The 13716-nt window shown below is 52.4% G+C and overlaps 3 protein-coding genes across 4 annotated transcripts; 1 reads left to right on the forward strand and 2 right to left on the reverse strand.

The window, feature by feature from the left end:
- Nucleotides 1-350: 350 nt before the first annotated feature.
- Nucleotides 351-2928, forward strand: NDUFA6 (NADH:ubiquinone oxidoreductase subunit A6). The gene is made up of 3 exons (XM_038153473.1): nt 351-530; nt 705-820; nt 1997-2928. The coding sequence occupies exons 1-3, from the start codon at nt 404-406 to the stop codon at nt 2126-2128; spliced, it is 375 nt and encodes a 124-aa protein (XP_038009401.1). The 5' UTR covers nt 351-403; the 3' UTR covers nt 2129-2928.
- A 1179-nt stretch (nt 2929-4107) lies between these two features.
- On the reverse strand, nt 4108-6682 carry SMDT1 (single-pass membrane protein with aspartate rich tail 1). Its single transcript, XM_038153475.1, has 3 exons — nt 6443-6682; nt 5761-5901; nt 4108-4397 (listed from the first exon to the last, which is right to left on the reverse strand). The coding sequence occupies exons 1-2, from the start codon at nt 6596-6598 to the stop codon at nt 5764-5766; spliced, it is 294 nt and encodes a 97-aa protein (XP_038009403.1). The 5' UTR covers nt 6599-6682; the 3' UTR covers nt 4108-4397; nt 5761-5763.
- Nucleotides 6683-8197: 1515 nt separating this feature from the next.
- Nucleotides 8198-13640, reverse strand: PHETA2 (PH domain containing endocytic trafficking adaptor 2). Of its 2 annotated transcripts, none has more exons than XM_038153471.1 (3): nt 13257-13640; nt 12192-12288; nt 8198-11675 (listed from the first exon to the last, which is right to left on the reverse strand). In XM_038153471.1, the coding sequence occupies exon 3, from the start codon at nt 11665-11667 to the stop codon at nt 10846-10848; it is 822 nt and encodes a 273-aa protein (XP_038009399.1). In that variant the 5' UTR covers nt 11668-11675; nt 12192-12288; nt 13257-13640; the 3' UTR covers nt 8198-10845. The 2 variants fall into 2 exon arrangements, with proteins under 2 accessions (XP_038009399.1, XP_038009400.1); XM_038153472.1 differs by having other exon boundaries at nt 12124-12288.
- Between the last annotated feature and the right edge of the window lie 76 nt (nt 13641-13716).

Genomic DNA, 13716 nt, shown 5'->3' on the forward strand with positions numbered 1-13716 from the left:
CCTGTGTATAGCTAGAGTAGGGAGTGTCTTTTCTAGCATGCAAGAGTGTACTGAGGGAAAATCCACTTGCCCGAGCCAACAGCAGCCGGTCGCGGCGCTCCGGGGGCAAAGGGAACAAGCGGCTCGCTCCCAATCGCAGCCGCAGCGCGGCCCTGAGGGAGGAGCGGGCTCTGAGGGGCGGCGCGGACCCGCGGCCTCAGCAGGCGGGGCCCGCCGTGGGCCCGCCCAGCAGCTGCTCCGCCCCCTGAGGCGCGGTGATTGGGTAGCTGGCGTCTCTTTCGACCAATCGAGTGGGAGGCAGCCGGCTCGGAAGGTTGGAGTGGCAGTTCGCTCGGCCAATAGGAGAAGCTGCCGTGCCCTGCGCGTTCCCGCGGGCGGCGGGGAAGGTGGCGGCGGCACCAAGATGGCGGTGGCGGGCAAGGGAGTGGTGTCGGCCGCCGTGAAGCCGATCTTCAGCCGGGACCTGGGCGAGGCGAAGCGGCGCGTCAGGGAGCTGTACCGGGCCTGGTACCGCGAGGTGCCCAACACGGGTGGGTCAGGGACGTGGGGCCTGCCGCGCGAGCTCAAGGTCGGAACGGCCTTAATGACATTGGTGGAGCCGAACGAGTGACAGTGTAGCGATTTTTGGGGTTGAGTTGCACGTTGCCGGTGGAAGGAGTGCAGAGCGATGTGGATGACCGCAGTCGGTGTTGTGTTTCTCCTAGTGCACCTGTACCAGCTGGACATCACGGTGAAACAGGGGCGGAACAAAGTGCGGGAGATGTTCATGAAGAATGCCCACGTTACGGATCCACGCGTGATAGACATGCTGGTTATTAAGGTACACACAGTTACTAATGATCTGTTGAAGCTGCAGAGAATGTGCCTGATTGGTGGTGAGTGTGATGGAGGAGAGGGACAACTTTGTACCAGCCTATGGGTTGTCTCTTGCAGTTGGATTGGTAATACCTATGTCAGCAAACCTGTTGATAAGGTTTTATCAGGTGGCTTTAGAATTCAGCAAGTGTATGTCAAGCAAAGCGACAAAATACTAAGTTTGTTCCGTTTTTTTGTTGCTTGCTTGCCTTTTTTTAAAACAGCAATCAAAGGGAAAATAGGTGCTGCTCACTAATTTACTATTAAAAATGACCTTTCTACCCTCTACAGTACTTCGTTGGATTTGAAAATAGTTTTCTTCACTGATTCTGAAACATATATTACAGTGTCAGTTCTTGGTGGGAAGCTGGTTTTGGGTGGCAGAACACTCCAACTCTGTAACACATCTGGTGGTGTTACAGGCCTGAGACACCTGTCTGCTTCAGAGCAGTAATCAGCACCACAGTCTTCAAAATGTGTCTGAGCAACAGTAGCTGACCTCTGCAGTTCTAATGCATTAGAAAGCTTCCAAACAGTGACTGCCATGCTCACCTGTTTTGTTTCTTGCATTTCAAGACAATTACTCTGTCTTTACTTGATGAAAAAATCGAAAGAAAATCTTAGATAGTACGCTAGGTGACAATTCCAGGCAGTCTCATTTTGCTCTGTGCCACCATCCAGTAAAACCACTACAGCAGAATGAAATTGTGAAGAAGTTGCATGTCTCGGGAGCAGTGATACTGGTGCAAAGCACTTGGCAGCAGTTAATTTTACAGCTGAAGTGTTCTGTTCACCCAAGTTCAGTAGGGGTGCTCAAAAGTTAGGAATGTTGTGTAGAATTTTATGGGAGGTGTGGGTCAGGCGAGAAACAAAGCAGGTTTTAAGAAGGGGACAGAGTCTCTTGCCTGTTTCACAGGGCTGGGAAGCTGTGCTGCAGAGAAATCCACTTAAGTCCCAAGGCAGGACCAGTATATTTGTGTCACAGTGCAGGTATTGCATGCAGGCTGTAGTACAGAAGTGTTGATGCAGGTATTGTTTTTGTAGGTGCTTTTAAATTCACTCAAATAATTTTCACAGTGCCGTGTGATTGGACTTGGGCTCTAACTGCCAGCTAGTCTAAAATTCTTTTTTGTGTGTGCAGGGGAAAATGGAGCTTCAAGAAACCATTCATGTCTGGAAGCAGAGGACTCACGTCATGAGGTACTTCCACGAGACGGAAACCCCGCAACCTAAAGACTTTCTGTCCAAATTCTATGCGGGCCACAATCCCTGAGGAACTGACTCTGTGTCTTTCTGCCTTCTATTACAAATAAAGTTCTATACAATAGAAAAAAAAATCCATACAAAGAGATTCTCTAGCATCTTAGGAGCTTAATGACTCGGTGAATCCAGAACATGTGCAAGTGATTATGATCTGTTTGAAGAGCTGTAATTTCCTAGTTTTGCCAGTGTGTATTTTCAGTGCATGGCATTTATCCCATCACTTGCTCTGGGGTGTCTGCTGAATAACCACAACACAGCCTGGCTGCGGGTCTTTATGCTTAGCCTGCAGCCCCATCTGTAGATGTTAGCTCTGTGAGGAAAAGGGCAGAAACGTTCTTGTGCTTGAGGGATATGTGTATTCATGCAGTGTCTTGCAATTTCATCCCGTGACTTTGTTGAACTTGTGTTTTTTATTGGACATTAGTCTCCTTTGTTTCTCACAGAGACAATATCAAATCCAGTAGGCAAATAAATCCTTGTGTAATAAAAACATCAGCAGAGTTCATTTCTCTGCTGTAAAATGAAATTACCTGGAAAAAAGGGATTTGTACTGTTTTCTAGAATAGGGAGACTCTGTAAGAGCTTTTGAAGCCTAGCAGGAGATGGTGTCCCACCATCACCTCATCCACTGAATCAGGAATTACTAGTTCCCTTTTGAGAGGGATAAGGAGAATTTATTCTCCCAGCAGAGAACAGGTTTTCAGCAAGTAACCAGGTGCTGGAGCTCTTCCAGATGTGACCAGCACTGGATGTTTATAGTACACCCAAAATTCTTTTTTTTTCCAGCCTAAATAAACATCTTTTTATCCTGTAAGTACTGGGGCTTTCTTCCCCATGAGGACTGTAACACAGCACTCCTCAGGGATGTGTACATAGGTGCCTTGGGGCTCCGGGGTTGGCATGTTTTTAAGGACAGGGTTGACAAAGTCAGGAGGGGCCCAGCAGGGGCTGTGGGACAAAGCAGTGAAAAGGATTCTGGCAGCATATAAAACAGAAGTAGGTACACGTTTGGCTCCCAAGAGCAGATGAACTGAACAACCACTTCTCAGGTGGCTTTGGGCACGGAGGGGGCACCTCAGATACCAAGTGACTCAAGAACCTGACAGCTGCCTTTAGCTGCAGTTCTTGGGGCTACTCAGATTACAGGCTCCCTTTTCTCTGAGTAGCAGCCATGCTGGAGAGTTACTGAGCAAACATCAAAAGCTGTGCCAAAGAATAAGGGAACAAATGTGGTGTTGGAACTATACACTGCTCCCAATTCAACAGCAACACCAATAAGGAAGAAATGGGCAGTCAAGAGGCCAGATCTAGTGACCAGAAACCATGAGACACTGGGGCAATGCTGGCTTAAGAAAAATAAATAATTGACCAACCTCTCAAGGTTTCATTTTGAGAGAACAGCTGGTCTTCTGTGACTAAAGATACTCCTCCTGTGCCATGTCAGCAAAGAAGACCTTTTAAGTCTATGATGCAAGGATTTAAGTGCAATAGCAAACACTTTTATGAAAAGAGGAGTTGAAATTCATACAGTGAAGAAAACAAATATGTTAGGGCTCTTTCAGAAGGAAGTTCTGAATACCTAGGAAATATTAGATACTTGGAGCCAGTCTTCAGAGATGAAATGCTATAAAACACATGAGCAAGTTCATTTGCAACTTGTGATCTCAACCTTTTACCAAAGCCCTCGAAGTTTTAACTCTGTGATAATGCTGTCTTTCATCTTCACTGAGGTGAAGTTAATGACACAGTCCCCATCAGATACAGCTGCTAGGTTATTGAACAGTGCCATTGCCATTGTGCACTCCGTTCTTTAACAGGGCTGCCTTGTGGGGCTGCTGCTTCCCCTAAGATTCCACATGTCCTGTAGATCAGTACTGAGTTACTGAAAGGACTCAAAAGAGAAAATAAGCATGAGGAGAGCCTCCCTACTGGAACAGACATCCAGAGACAGAAAGGTTAAGACAGAAAAAAAACCCCACGGGACCAAAGTTACACATGTCAATCTCTTGATCTTTAATTGTTTCCCATGTTGCTAATTAAAGGCATCCCAAGCAGTCTTTGATGAGGTGAGCATGTGTGTGCAAGGACGCAGGGCCTATCAAGCACTTCCTTCAACCCTGATCTACAGATTTCCAGCATACAGAGATGTGCAGGACACTCACTGGCAAAAGGGGATACAAAGCCCCCTGTCCCCTTTAGGAAGGACAGAACACAGGTGACAGATGTTGGAACCATTGTTTTGTCAATGGCTTTCTCCTTTCTGTTCTTCTGTTCCAGTGCTGCAAATAGAAGAACAAGCTGTTACAGATACACTGCTGAGCTGCAGTCTGCATCCTCCTCCCAAAACTACACCAGATGGGGTTTACATAAAGGGAGTTTCCAACAGGCCAGGGCAGTCTTTGCAATCTTTTAAGTTTTAGCTTTTAGCTGCACAGGGCATGCTGGAAAACCCCTTATCAACTGCAATACATCTACCAAACTGACTATAAATCTACATTATTTACAACAACTTCTCTAAAACAGTTTCTTTGTTCTATAAAGAATCAAATACACCCAGACTCAATCTTTACACATAAACAAGCTAAACAGAGTAATAGAAAATGGTAGAAAGTGTAGCACAGTGCAGATAACGGTGAATTATTTCCATTCTTCCTTTCTGCAATGAGTCTGAATGGTCTAACTACTCCAGAGCTCAGTGTTTTAACACCCAGCAGACAGTTTGTTCTGATGGGTTCCAGAATACTCTTAAACTGGTCACCTATATCAGAATTTCAGCCAGTACACGATTCTGTTCTAAAAGAGTCATTCTGTGAGTTAGGAGAAGACTTTTAAACAGGCAAACAAGTAGAACAAAATCATGGAATTGTTGAGGTTGGAAAAGACCTTAAAGTTCACTGAGTCCCAGTTGCTAACCCAGTACTGCCAAGTCCACTGCTAAACCATGTCCTTAAGTGCCTCATGTACACCTCATCTAAACACCTCCAGGGCGTGTGACTCCACCACTTCCCTGGGCAGCTTGCTCCAATGCTGGACAACCCTTTCCCTGAAGAAATGCTTCCTAATATCCAATCTAAACCCCCCCTAACACAACCTGAGGCTATTTCCTCTTGTCATGTTGCCTGTTATTTGGGAAAAGAGACTGAACCCTACCTGGCTGCAGCCTCCTTTCAGGTAGTTGTAGAGAGTGATAAGCTCTCCCCTGAACCTTCTTTTCACCAGGCTAAACAGTCCCAGCTCCCTCAGCCACTCCTCATAACAGGTGTGCTTCAGACTCCTCAGCAGCTCTGCTGTCCTTCTTTGGATGTGTAATGTAGGAACACTGAAGTCTCTCTGTTGTCTGCAGTACAGACCCTCATTGACTACATTTTATTTCTGATTCAGCGGGCAAGATCTAAAGCACCATCACTTTTTCCAGTCTCTAAGAAAAGCCTGGTGTGGAGACTGCACAGATACCAGTCGGGCCTACTCTGGTACAAAACAAAAAAGTTCATAGCCAAAGGCATATCCATGTCCACGTGTTTAACTGCAGGCATAACTTTTCACCTGTTACTGGCTGTATTTCCTTGTCTGAGATTCTCCTCCCTGCCCCAAGCCAAACGGGAAGCACAAATAATTAGATTGCTGGTGTAGTTAATGACATACCCTTTAATCATCGTCATCGTCATCCTCTGGGACAAAGATATCATGTTCTTCAAGTAAGGCTGCAAAGTTCTTACTGATCTGAGTGCCAACGTACAGGAAAGGGATCACGACGCTGAACACTCTGAGGAGGCCGAAGGGCGTCTGCAAGGAGTCGATTGTAAAAAGTGGATCTTTACATCCAAGCAAGTCGCACTTTGGCTGAACCGGCGCACTCCCGGCTCCGCAGCCGCGCGGAGGGCCCGGGAAGCGGCCCGCAGAACGATCGGCGTCCCTAGCGCTAAGCCCCGGTCACCGCGCCGCGCTTCATTATCGCATTACAGCGTTACAAACATTCCCGCACCGGAGAGCGGGCAGCCCGGGGCAGGGAACACCCGTGGCTTAGGGAGGGGAAGGCGGTCGCCGGTGACAAAGGGCGGTGCGTAGGCGGGTACTGATCTCCCCCCTGCGTCGCAGCGCTGCCGGGCTCGGGGGGTGCGGGGGACGCGGGCCCGGCCAGACCCGCTCGCTCGGGGGGCCGCTCCCGTCTCCCTCCCGCTGCCGAGCGCTTCCGCATCCCCGCCCGCAGCCCCCGCTCATTGGCCCCAGGCACTGTCACTCACCGCACCGCCCCGCCCACGGCAGCTGCGATTGGCCACCGCTGCCGCCCGTCGCTGCCCCCTCCGCCCGCTCGCCCCTCACTCACCTTAACCGGCTTGGGCAAAATGGCGCCGCTGCGGGTGACGGTGGCGCCTCGGGAGGGCACCAGCGGCACGGCCGGGGCCCGGCCCGGCCCGCCCCAGCCCGCACGCCCCGAGCGAGCCACGGTCGCCGCCAGGAGCCGCCCGGCTGCCGCCGCCATCGTCCCGCCTGCCCCGCGCCGCGGCCCAGGCGTCACCTGAGATCTCGCGAGGCTTGCGGGGAGGCGGCGGTGTCTGCACTGCGCGTGCGCGGGGCGAGGCCGCGCCCCCCGGGCTCTGAGGGCGTTTCTCGGTGCCCCGGGGGCGGAGCCAGAGGCCCGGGCCGCCTCCCGCCGCCTCCCGACGAGCGGAAAACCGGGCCGGGCGGGAACGGGCACGCCCTGCAGACACACCCCTGGCTTCACGGCTCCATTAACAGCGCACGGGCTACAAATCAAACCGGTTTATTCGGCTTCGCGGCATGAAATACAAACACTAAACAATGTAATGGGATGCGTAATACAAGTTCCGCGTGTAAAACAAACTAAACAATGTAATGCAATGTATAATACAAGTTCCGCGTGTAAAACAGAGGTGCATGCAAAACCAATCTCCTAAAAAAGGGAACACGCCCTACCTAAAATAGAAGCACTTGGAAAGGCAGGAGCCGCTGGTAGCGGTAATTTTCCAGGTAATTGTGCGGAGAGAACACGAGTTTGGTGCTGCTGGTGAAAGATGCCCCCGTGCATTTCAGCGGGGCTTTTTTTTTCAGCTTCTCTGCAAAGGCAGCCGAGAGAGGTAACATTGAGGGGTAGCTCCCCCAGGCACTATTAGTGCAGTAGCTCCTGTAACACAAAACGTCTGATCTTCTTCATGATTGTCCACCACATGGCTAAGAGTGGCCACGGGTAAAGCCTTCAGGTTACTCTTCACCTGGACTCAGTGGAAAACAGCACAGTTTAAAAAAAAAAAAATAGTATCACGGGCTCAAATCTGAAATGCCAGCCTCAGAAAAATGTAAGGATTTAATCAACTATTTTAGCAGAATGAGGAGCCCTTCCCGGCACAGCTCACAAAGGCCATGTCAGAATTGCCCTTCCTCTTTCAATTTCTTTCAAATTTTAGCACCTTCCTCTCATCGCTTGTGCAATAAAGAAAACTCTTAGAAAAGGATCTTACTTCAGTACTTTAAGAAAAGTACCTGTTCATCTTCAGTGTTCAGCTCCCCCTTTGCCTCGGAACCTGTTTAGATAGACATTCTCTATTTTTAAAAATAAATAGGGAAAGCGGAGGCAGGAGGTGAAACAGTCCAAACCTGAATGACTGGAGAAAAACCCTGCGTGGCAATCAGCCTCATTTTGCTGCCAGGGACAACGTGCAGGGAAAACTCTCCACCTTTCCTGTAACCATCTCTGCCTGCAGAAAGACAGACAGGCTGCTCCATTAGGCAGCTGAATGTTCAACCCCAGGAAGCTGAAATCCCGACCTCCTGCCTGGGGGCTGCTTCGAAGGCACTGCCAGCACCAGCAATTCAGCTGGGCTGGCTCGAAAGCCTCCATCTCCGAGGAGGCAGTGCAGCACTCGGGTGCTTCCTGCCTAATGAAGCAAGGGGCAGTGCCCCTTAAAAAACCTGTACTCCTATATAAATGTGGGCAAGGCTCCAACATGGCTGCTACAACAGTGAGATGGTGAGGACACCTGATCAAGCCCATCCAAAGTCACGCAGTGCTTTGGAGACCTAGCAAAGGCCCAGGCATGGATGGCTGGGCTGAGCATAAATGTGGATAGGGATTCAGCCATTTCCTTGTCAGCACTGCAGAATAAAACACAAAATTATTCCAAACGCGATCAGATGGAAAGCGGAGCGCAGTGCCTCATTTGCAGGATTTGGGATTTAGGTGGGATATGGGCTAACGCAAAGATAGGTAGCGTGGAAATTGTGCCGTTTGAATGGGACAGATTAAAGCATTAAGTATAAGCTCTTTAGTAGTGTTACGAGCACAATCCTGGCTTATTTAAACACACTAAGCTTCTTAAAAGTGAAACGGCCCTTAAATGAATAATACTGTCTCAGTTTTAGTTCTGACAGAACTGGCTTTGTTAATTTATCTTCCCCTTCAAGTCACTCCCAATTCTTGTGTCTCATGTAGGAACTGCCACTACATTTTGATTTGTTTTGCAAGTTGAGTCTTGACTGTCAATCTGCCTTATGTCAATCTGAGACATCAGGAATATTCTCTCTGTATTACATTAAAAAAATATGACCACAGGAAAATGCTTGACAAATTTGACCTTGGTCCCAAAATACCCATGCTCAGAGCAAGAAGGCAGCACGTAGTGCAATCCCCTGATGCTGCTGTCCTGGCATGGGAAAAGGGACACATTTGCAGCCAGGAATGCTGCAGTACTGAACTCTTCGAGCAGCAGGGTAGGGAGGCAGTAATGGCCCCTACATCCAACCAGCTAAGCTGCTGAGGAAGCCAGGGCCTTGCCCCATGGCCACCTGCTCCCAGTTTTTCTGAACTGTTTTCACAAAAGCCGAACAAAAATAATCCTCTAATCCTCCCAAACTCGAAGACACTTACTGTGAAGTAATACAACCACGAACTGGAGAGGACTGGATTGTGTTACTCACAAGTGAAGGTTACATTCTCACTGCCCAAAGTCATTTGTAAGATCTAATTTAAGATCTGATTTCCTCTAATATACCATCGAGCCATAATTAGGCAGGAGGCCGGAAGCTCATCATCCAAAACTATCAGAGACATATTTTAAAAGGCACCAAGAGTTAACAGAATTAGTTTGATTTCTGCATTGGCTATCTCTACGGGCTATTGCAAAGTAGGAAGCTGAGTGTGTTTAAGTCCAGAAAGGTTCCAGCCAGTCATGATCTGAAATGGGCTTTTGCTTTCCTAGCAAAGCTCTTTAATAAAAAAGGACAATAAAAACAGGTTTAACGTTTTTAGATGGGAAGCATGCAGCTAGATAAGGGAGATTTTTAAACCCCATCCCAAGGGTGTTCTAGTCCCTGGACTTGGCACCCACCTACTTGTACCGTGTGCCTCGTGGCCAAGGTTTCTGACCTACTGATGGACAAGTCTGTTTCCATAGTGAGGTGACAGGCTTGCCCTCCCTGCAGCCCTCCCAGCCCGCTGGGAGGATAGGATGTGCTGCAGAGATCAGCCAAGCAATGCTGACATGAAATCAGAGGGAAGCGCCGGCAGGCCAGGTGCGGGCTTAGTAGAAGGCAACGACACGGCTTTGACGCTGGAGAGAAGAGCCCAGACACTGCCAACACCCATAACTCACTCCCACACCTTCACTTCTCCTCCTGAGACCAGGCCTCTCTCCCTCCCCACCCTTCAAAGCCTCTCCTCCAACTGTGCAGCCCTGCTGGGAACTGGGCAGAGCCACAACACTGAGAGAGGCCCTGCAGGAGTGTGGCTCTGGACACCCTCTTGGGCAAGCAGCCCGATGAGCTGACTGAGCAGGGGCTTTATGGCACTTTGCTGGGGCTGTGGTCTGAACAAAAGCTGACAAATTTACTCCTGCCCAGGCAAAGAGGCTTTAGCATCCCCGTATAGGAACAGGGAAACCTTGAGCCAGAGATGCCAGGCTTGGTTACCGCTTGACAGAGTCCAGGTCAGCCCTGGGGTGCTCCTGGTGTCCTTCTGAGGCTTCAGGCCAAGCTCTGTGTCTCCATTTCAGGCTTGCTGCTGAGTATGAGCACATAAAGAGACAGTTGCAAGACCATGATATCCACATCCTGAAGGATTTAGCTGAAAGAAGGGTTAGTGCAGATGAAAGCAAAAAACTATGCAAGCGCCCCAGCTGCTGGGCCAGCAACAGCTGCAGGGGCTCACACGTCCTGTAGTGAGAGAGGCACAAGGCTGGAGGCACGCGCCGGGGCCAGTGGCCTGTCAGAGGCACTTCATAAGAGCCCAGCCCTATCTGCAGCAAAAGAACAAAGGCAGAAGGACTTTGGCACAAGACCACAGACAGTAATAAGCACTGACCAAAAGCAAACTTCCACACTGAGAAACAAAACAACAACAAAAAAGTGGTGAAGGAGAGGTAGGGGTGAAACACCCGGCGCATCCACCATGTCAGGACAGCAAGTGGCCAAGCCTGCAGGCTGAGGTTCATTGCTTATGTGCTGATTTGGGCAGCTCCTATTTCCAGCAGAGAGAGTTTAAGTAAAGGTGGCTCCCCTGGTGTTACACACTCTCCAGCTGTATAAAGCCTCATGGAAATTAAATGTTGAGGTTTAGAGGAGATTTGAGTCCCTTCCAAGTGAAGCATGCACACATCGCACACTCAGCCACTCAGGAGGGCAGGGGCCAAGCAGTGTCCCTCACTTCACTCTTCCTGCATGCAGGACAGGCTGCGAGGCATCTGCTGGCCAGTGACTTGTCTCCTGTGCCCCCAGTCACAGGTGTCCCCTCTTCTGCCTCTCCTGCCACTCCCGTCTCAGCACTGCGATCTCCTGCCCGTACCAGTTGTGCAGCTTGGAGAAGCAGATAGTTTCTGGTGGCACTGGGCTCTCTGGCATGGCTGGTGAGAGGCCAGGTGCTGGGGATCCTGTGGCACGGCTGGCAGCCGAGCGCCGGCGTGGAGGCAGGGGCGGGGGCTTCGTTTGCCCCCCATCGTGGTCAGTGCAGATGGCTCCACTGGCGACACAGCCACCGCTACTCCATGTGGAGTAGCCATTCTCCAGGGTGGTGGACTTCTCCTGGAGAGGCTGCAAGGCAGGGTTGGAGAGATGCCTCTTCCTGCCAGAGGAGGAGGAGGAGGAGGACCTCCTTGGAGACTTACGGCAAGCAGCCAAGCTCTTGCAGGCCTCCTCCAGCTGCTTCTCCAGCTCCCTTACCACCAGCCGCATGTAGTCGAAGCTGGCCCGTGAGAGTGCCTTCACCCAGGCCTCCATGGCAGCCTGCCCGTCAGCCACCAGCACGTAAGCTCTGGCACCAGCATCATCAAAGCGGATGGCAAAGGCAAACTCCTCAGCGGCCTCGCACAGCTCCACGGTGCAGCCCTCCAGGACCACCAGCCCCATGGGCTCCCGGCTCTCCCGCTCCTCAAAGTAGAAGAGGAGGTTGCCCTTGAGGACAAACCAGCGGCGCTGGTAGGAGGTGCCATGGTGGTGGGCATGGTGGTGGTGCCGCTCCACCCGCTTGCGCAGAAAGCCAGCGTGGTCGGCCGGCGAGTCGCAGGTGGCGTAGTGGGCCACGCTCCGCTCATTCAGCTTCATCACCCCACCTAGGAGCAGAAGAAGAGAGGGGGAAGAGGTTGTCTTGTGTGAGGAGCATGTCACTGGCCCCACCAGAAGATCCTGCTCCCAGGGAAAAGCAGCCTCCACTCCAGCAGCCACTGATACAGGACAGTGTCTAACCCAGCAGGTACCCCTACAAAGGGCAGGCTGGTTCCTCGCTGCTGCAAAGGGGAGGTCACTACCAGAGCCTCACCACCCAGACACCTGCCTTCCCTGCGAACGCCAACGCTGTCGTTTCATTTCTTATTCCGCAAGTCACCTACTTTGCTGGTTTTTAATGGGGCACATCAAAGAAATTTACCTCTCTGCCTGCGAGGCACTCATTTTGCTCTCTATTAGAAGGCAGGATAAGGAGAGTGTTTCAGACCCAAGGGCTCTGGAACTTGTACTTCTGTCCCCTTTCCCTACTCCCTGTCTCCATGCAGGACCACCCACCAGCCCTCCTGGCAGCAGAACTCCCAGCTCCAGCAGGTTCACCAGCAGTGGGGTGCAAGGTGCCGTACCAGCTGTGCAGGTCAGGCTGCAAACCCTCGCTGTCTTCCTTGGCCAGGCTGCTCCCTAGCCGAGGGTGTCCGAGGCTTTACTGTGATGAGCACCATCCTTTGTTGGAGGAAAAGGATGAAGAAGAAGGAGTTATGAACCAGAGCAGTTTGGGACTGACAGAGGTAAGAACTGTGTCATTCCCACCTCAGAAATCCAGGGTCCTCAGTGTAGGCAAGCTGCACTGGAAACTGGGATAGCAAAACTGGGGGAGCATGCACTTGCTTCAAAGCCCCATCCCAGCTCAGGCCAGTGCTCCTGTGGTGTTGTTTGCTGGCTCCTGGGTTTGTTTTGGGTTAATTAGAAGAAAAAAAGAAATGTTTTGCAGAAGCTGTCACTGCCCCATTTGTGGAAGCCCTTTGGCAGGCGACTCAGCAAGTCAAGGAGGACAGAGCCTCGAAGAACAGAGCCAGCACAACCTTTGTGGATTGTTCAATTGCAAAAGGATTTCCAACCGCTAAAACTCCACTCGTAGAAATATGCAGAAAACAAACCACAGCCACCACTCCCAGGACAGATCTGGGCACTAGGAGCTCCACACTGCTGAGCAACATCCAGAATCCCTCCCGGAGCCCCTCTCTCCCATTAGGGCTTGTGGGGCACGGCCGAGGACACGGGGGGCACGGACCCCCTCTGAAAAATGCCCAAGACCCCGATGAGACACAAGGAAAGGCTATTCCCGGGAGGTGGTCTGTCCTGGGGAGCTTCCAGCCTGGCACTCAGGCTGCGGACAGCCGGGGCGGCGCAGGCCGGCCCCGACGCGAGGGGGCTGCGGGGGTCCCACGTGTGCCGTGCTGGGCTCCGCGTCTTTGTGTGCGGGCGCACGCCTGTGCCATGGGGCTGCCTGTCTCTGTGTGCGTCTGTGCCCCTTCGTGTGTGAGTTCGTCGTGTGGCTGCGACCCCCGCGGCCCCGCCGCCGCTCCCGCCCCGCCGCCGCCCTGCCCCGGCCCGGCCCCGGCGCCACCTGGCCCTTGCCCAGCGCCTCCCCTGCGACGGCGGGACCCCGGCCCCTGCCCGGCCCGGCTCACCTCCGGCCGCTGCTGCTCGGCGGTGCGGGCCAGCCCGGCCCTGCCGCGGCCGAGCGGGGGAAGGCTCCTGCGGCCGCCGGGGCCGTCCAGCCGCGCCGGCAGCACCGCCCCGCCGGCGGCCAGGGGGGAGCGGGGGGGCCGGGGACGCCGCGGCCACGCCGGAGCCGCGTCCTCCCGCACCCCTTCGCTCAGCCCGACACCTCTGCCGGGTCGCAACCTGGGGGGGAACCTAAACCCCCCCGCTCCCAGAGTCACTGTGGGGTGCAGCAGCCGCGGGAGCGGCGGTGCCAGGGTGCCAGCAACCGGGTGCGGCTGCAATGGGGAGCAGTACGGGATGGGCGCAGTGCTGATGGGCACCGGCTACGGGGTGCAGCAGCAGCGGGGTGCAGCACGGACGGGGTGCAGCTGGGGGAGCGATATTAATGGGGTGGCACGGCTGTGGGCTGCACTAGCGGCGGGG

The sequence above is a fragment of the Motacilla alba genome, chromosome 1A (genome assembly GCF_015832195.1).
Source record: "Motacilla alba alba isolate MOTALB_02 chromosome 1A, Motacilla_alba_V1.0_pri, whole genome shotgun sequence".
In the NCBI taxonomy this organism is placed as follows: domain Eukaryota; kingdom Metazoa; phylum Chordata; class Aves; order Passeriformes; family Motacillidae; genus Motacilla; species Motacilla alba.

Coding starts and splice junctions, on each gene's coding strand:
- NDUFA6 (XM_038153473.1), top strand. CDS start 404: ATGGCGGTGGCGGGCAAGGGAGTGGTGTCGGCCGCCGTGAAGCCGATC. Junction 531..704: donor CCGCGAGGTGCCCAACACGG/GTGGGTCAGGGA, acceptor TGTTTCTCCTAG/TGCACCTGTACCAGCTGGAC. Junction 821..1,996: donor TAGACATGCTGGTTATTAAG/GTACACACAGTT, acceptor TTGTGTGTGCAG/GGGAAAATGGAGCTTCAAGA.
- SMDT1 (XM_038153475.1), bottom strand. CDS start 6,598: ATGGCGGCGGCAGCCGGGCGGCTCCTGGCGGCGACCGTGGCTCGCTCG. Junction 5,902..6,442: donor TTTTGCCCAAGCCGGTTAAG/GTGAGTGAGGGG, acceptor GACTCCTTGCAG/ACGCCCTTCGGCCTCCTCAG.
- PHETA2 (XM_038153471.1), bottom strand. CDS start 11,667: ATGAAGCTGAATGAGCGGAGCGTGGCCCACTACGCCACCTGCGACTCG.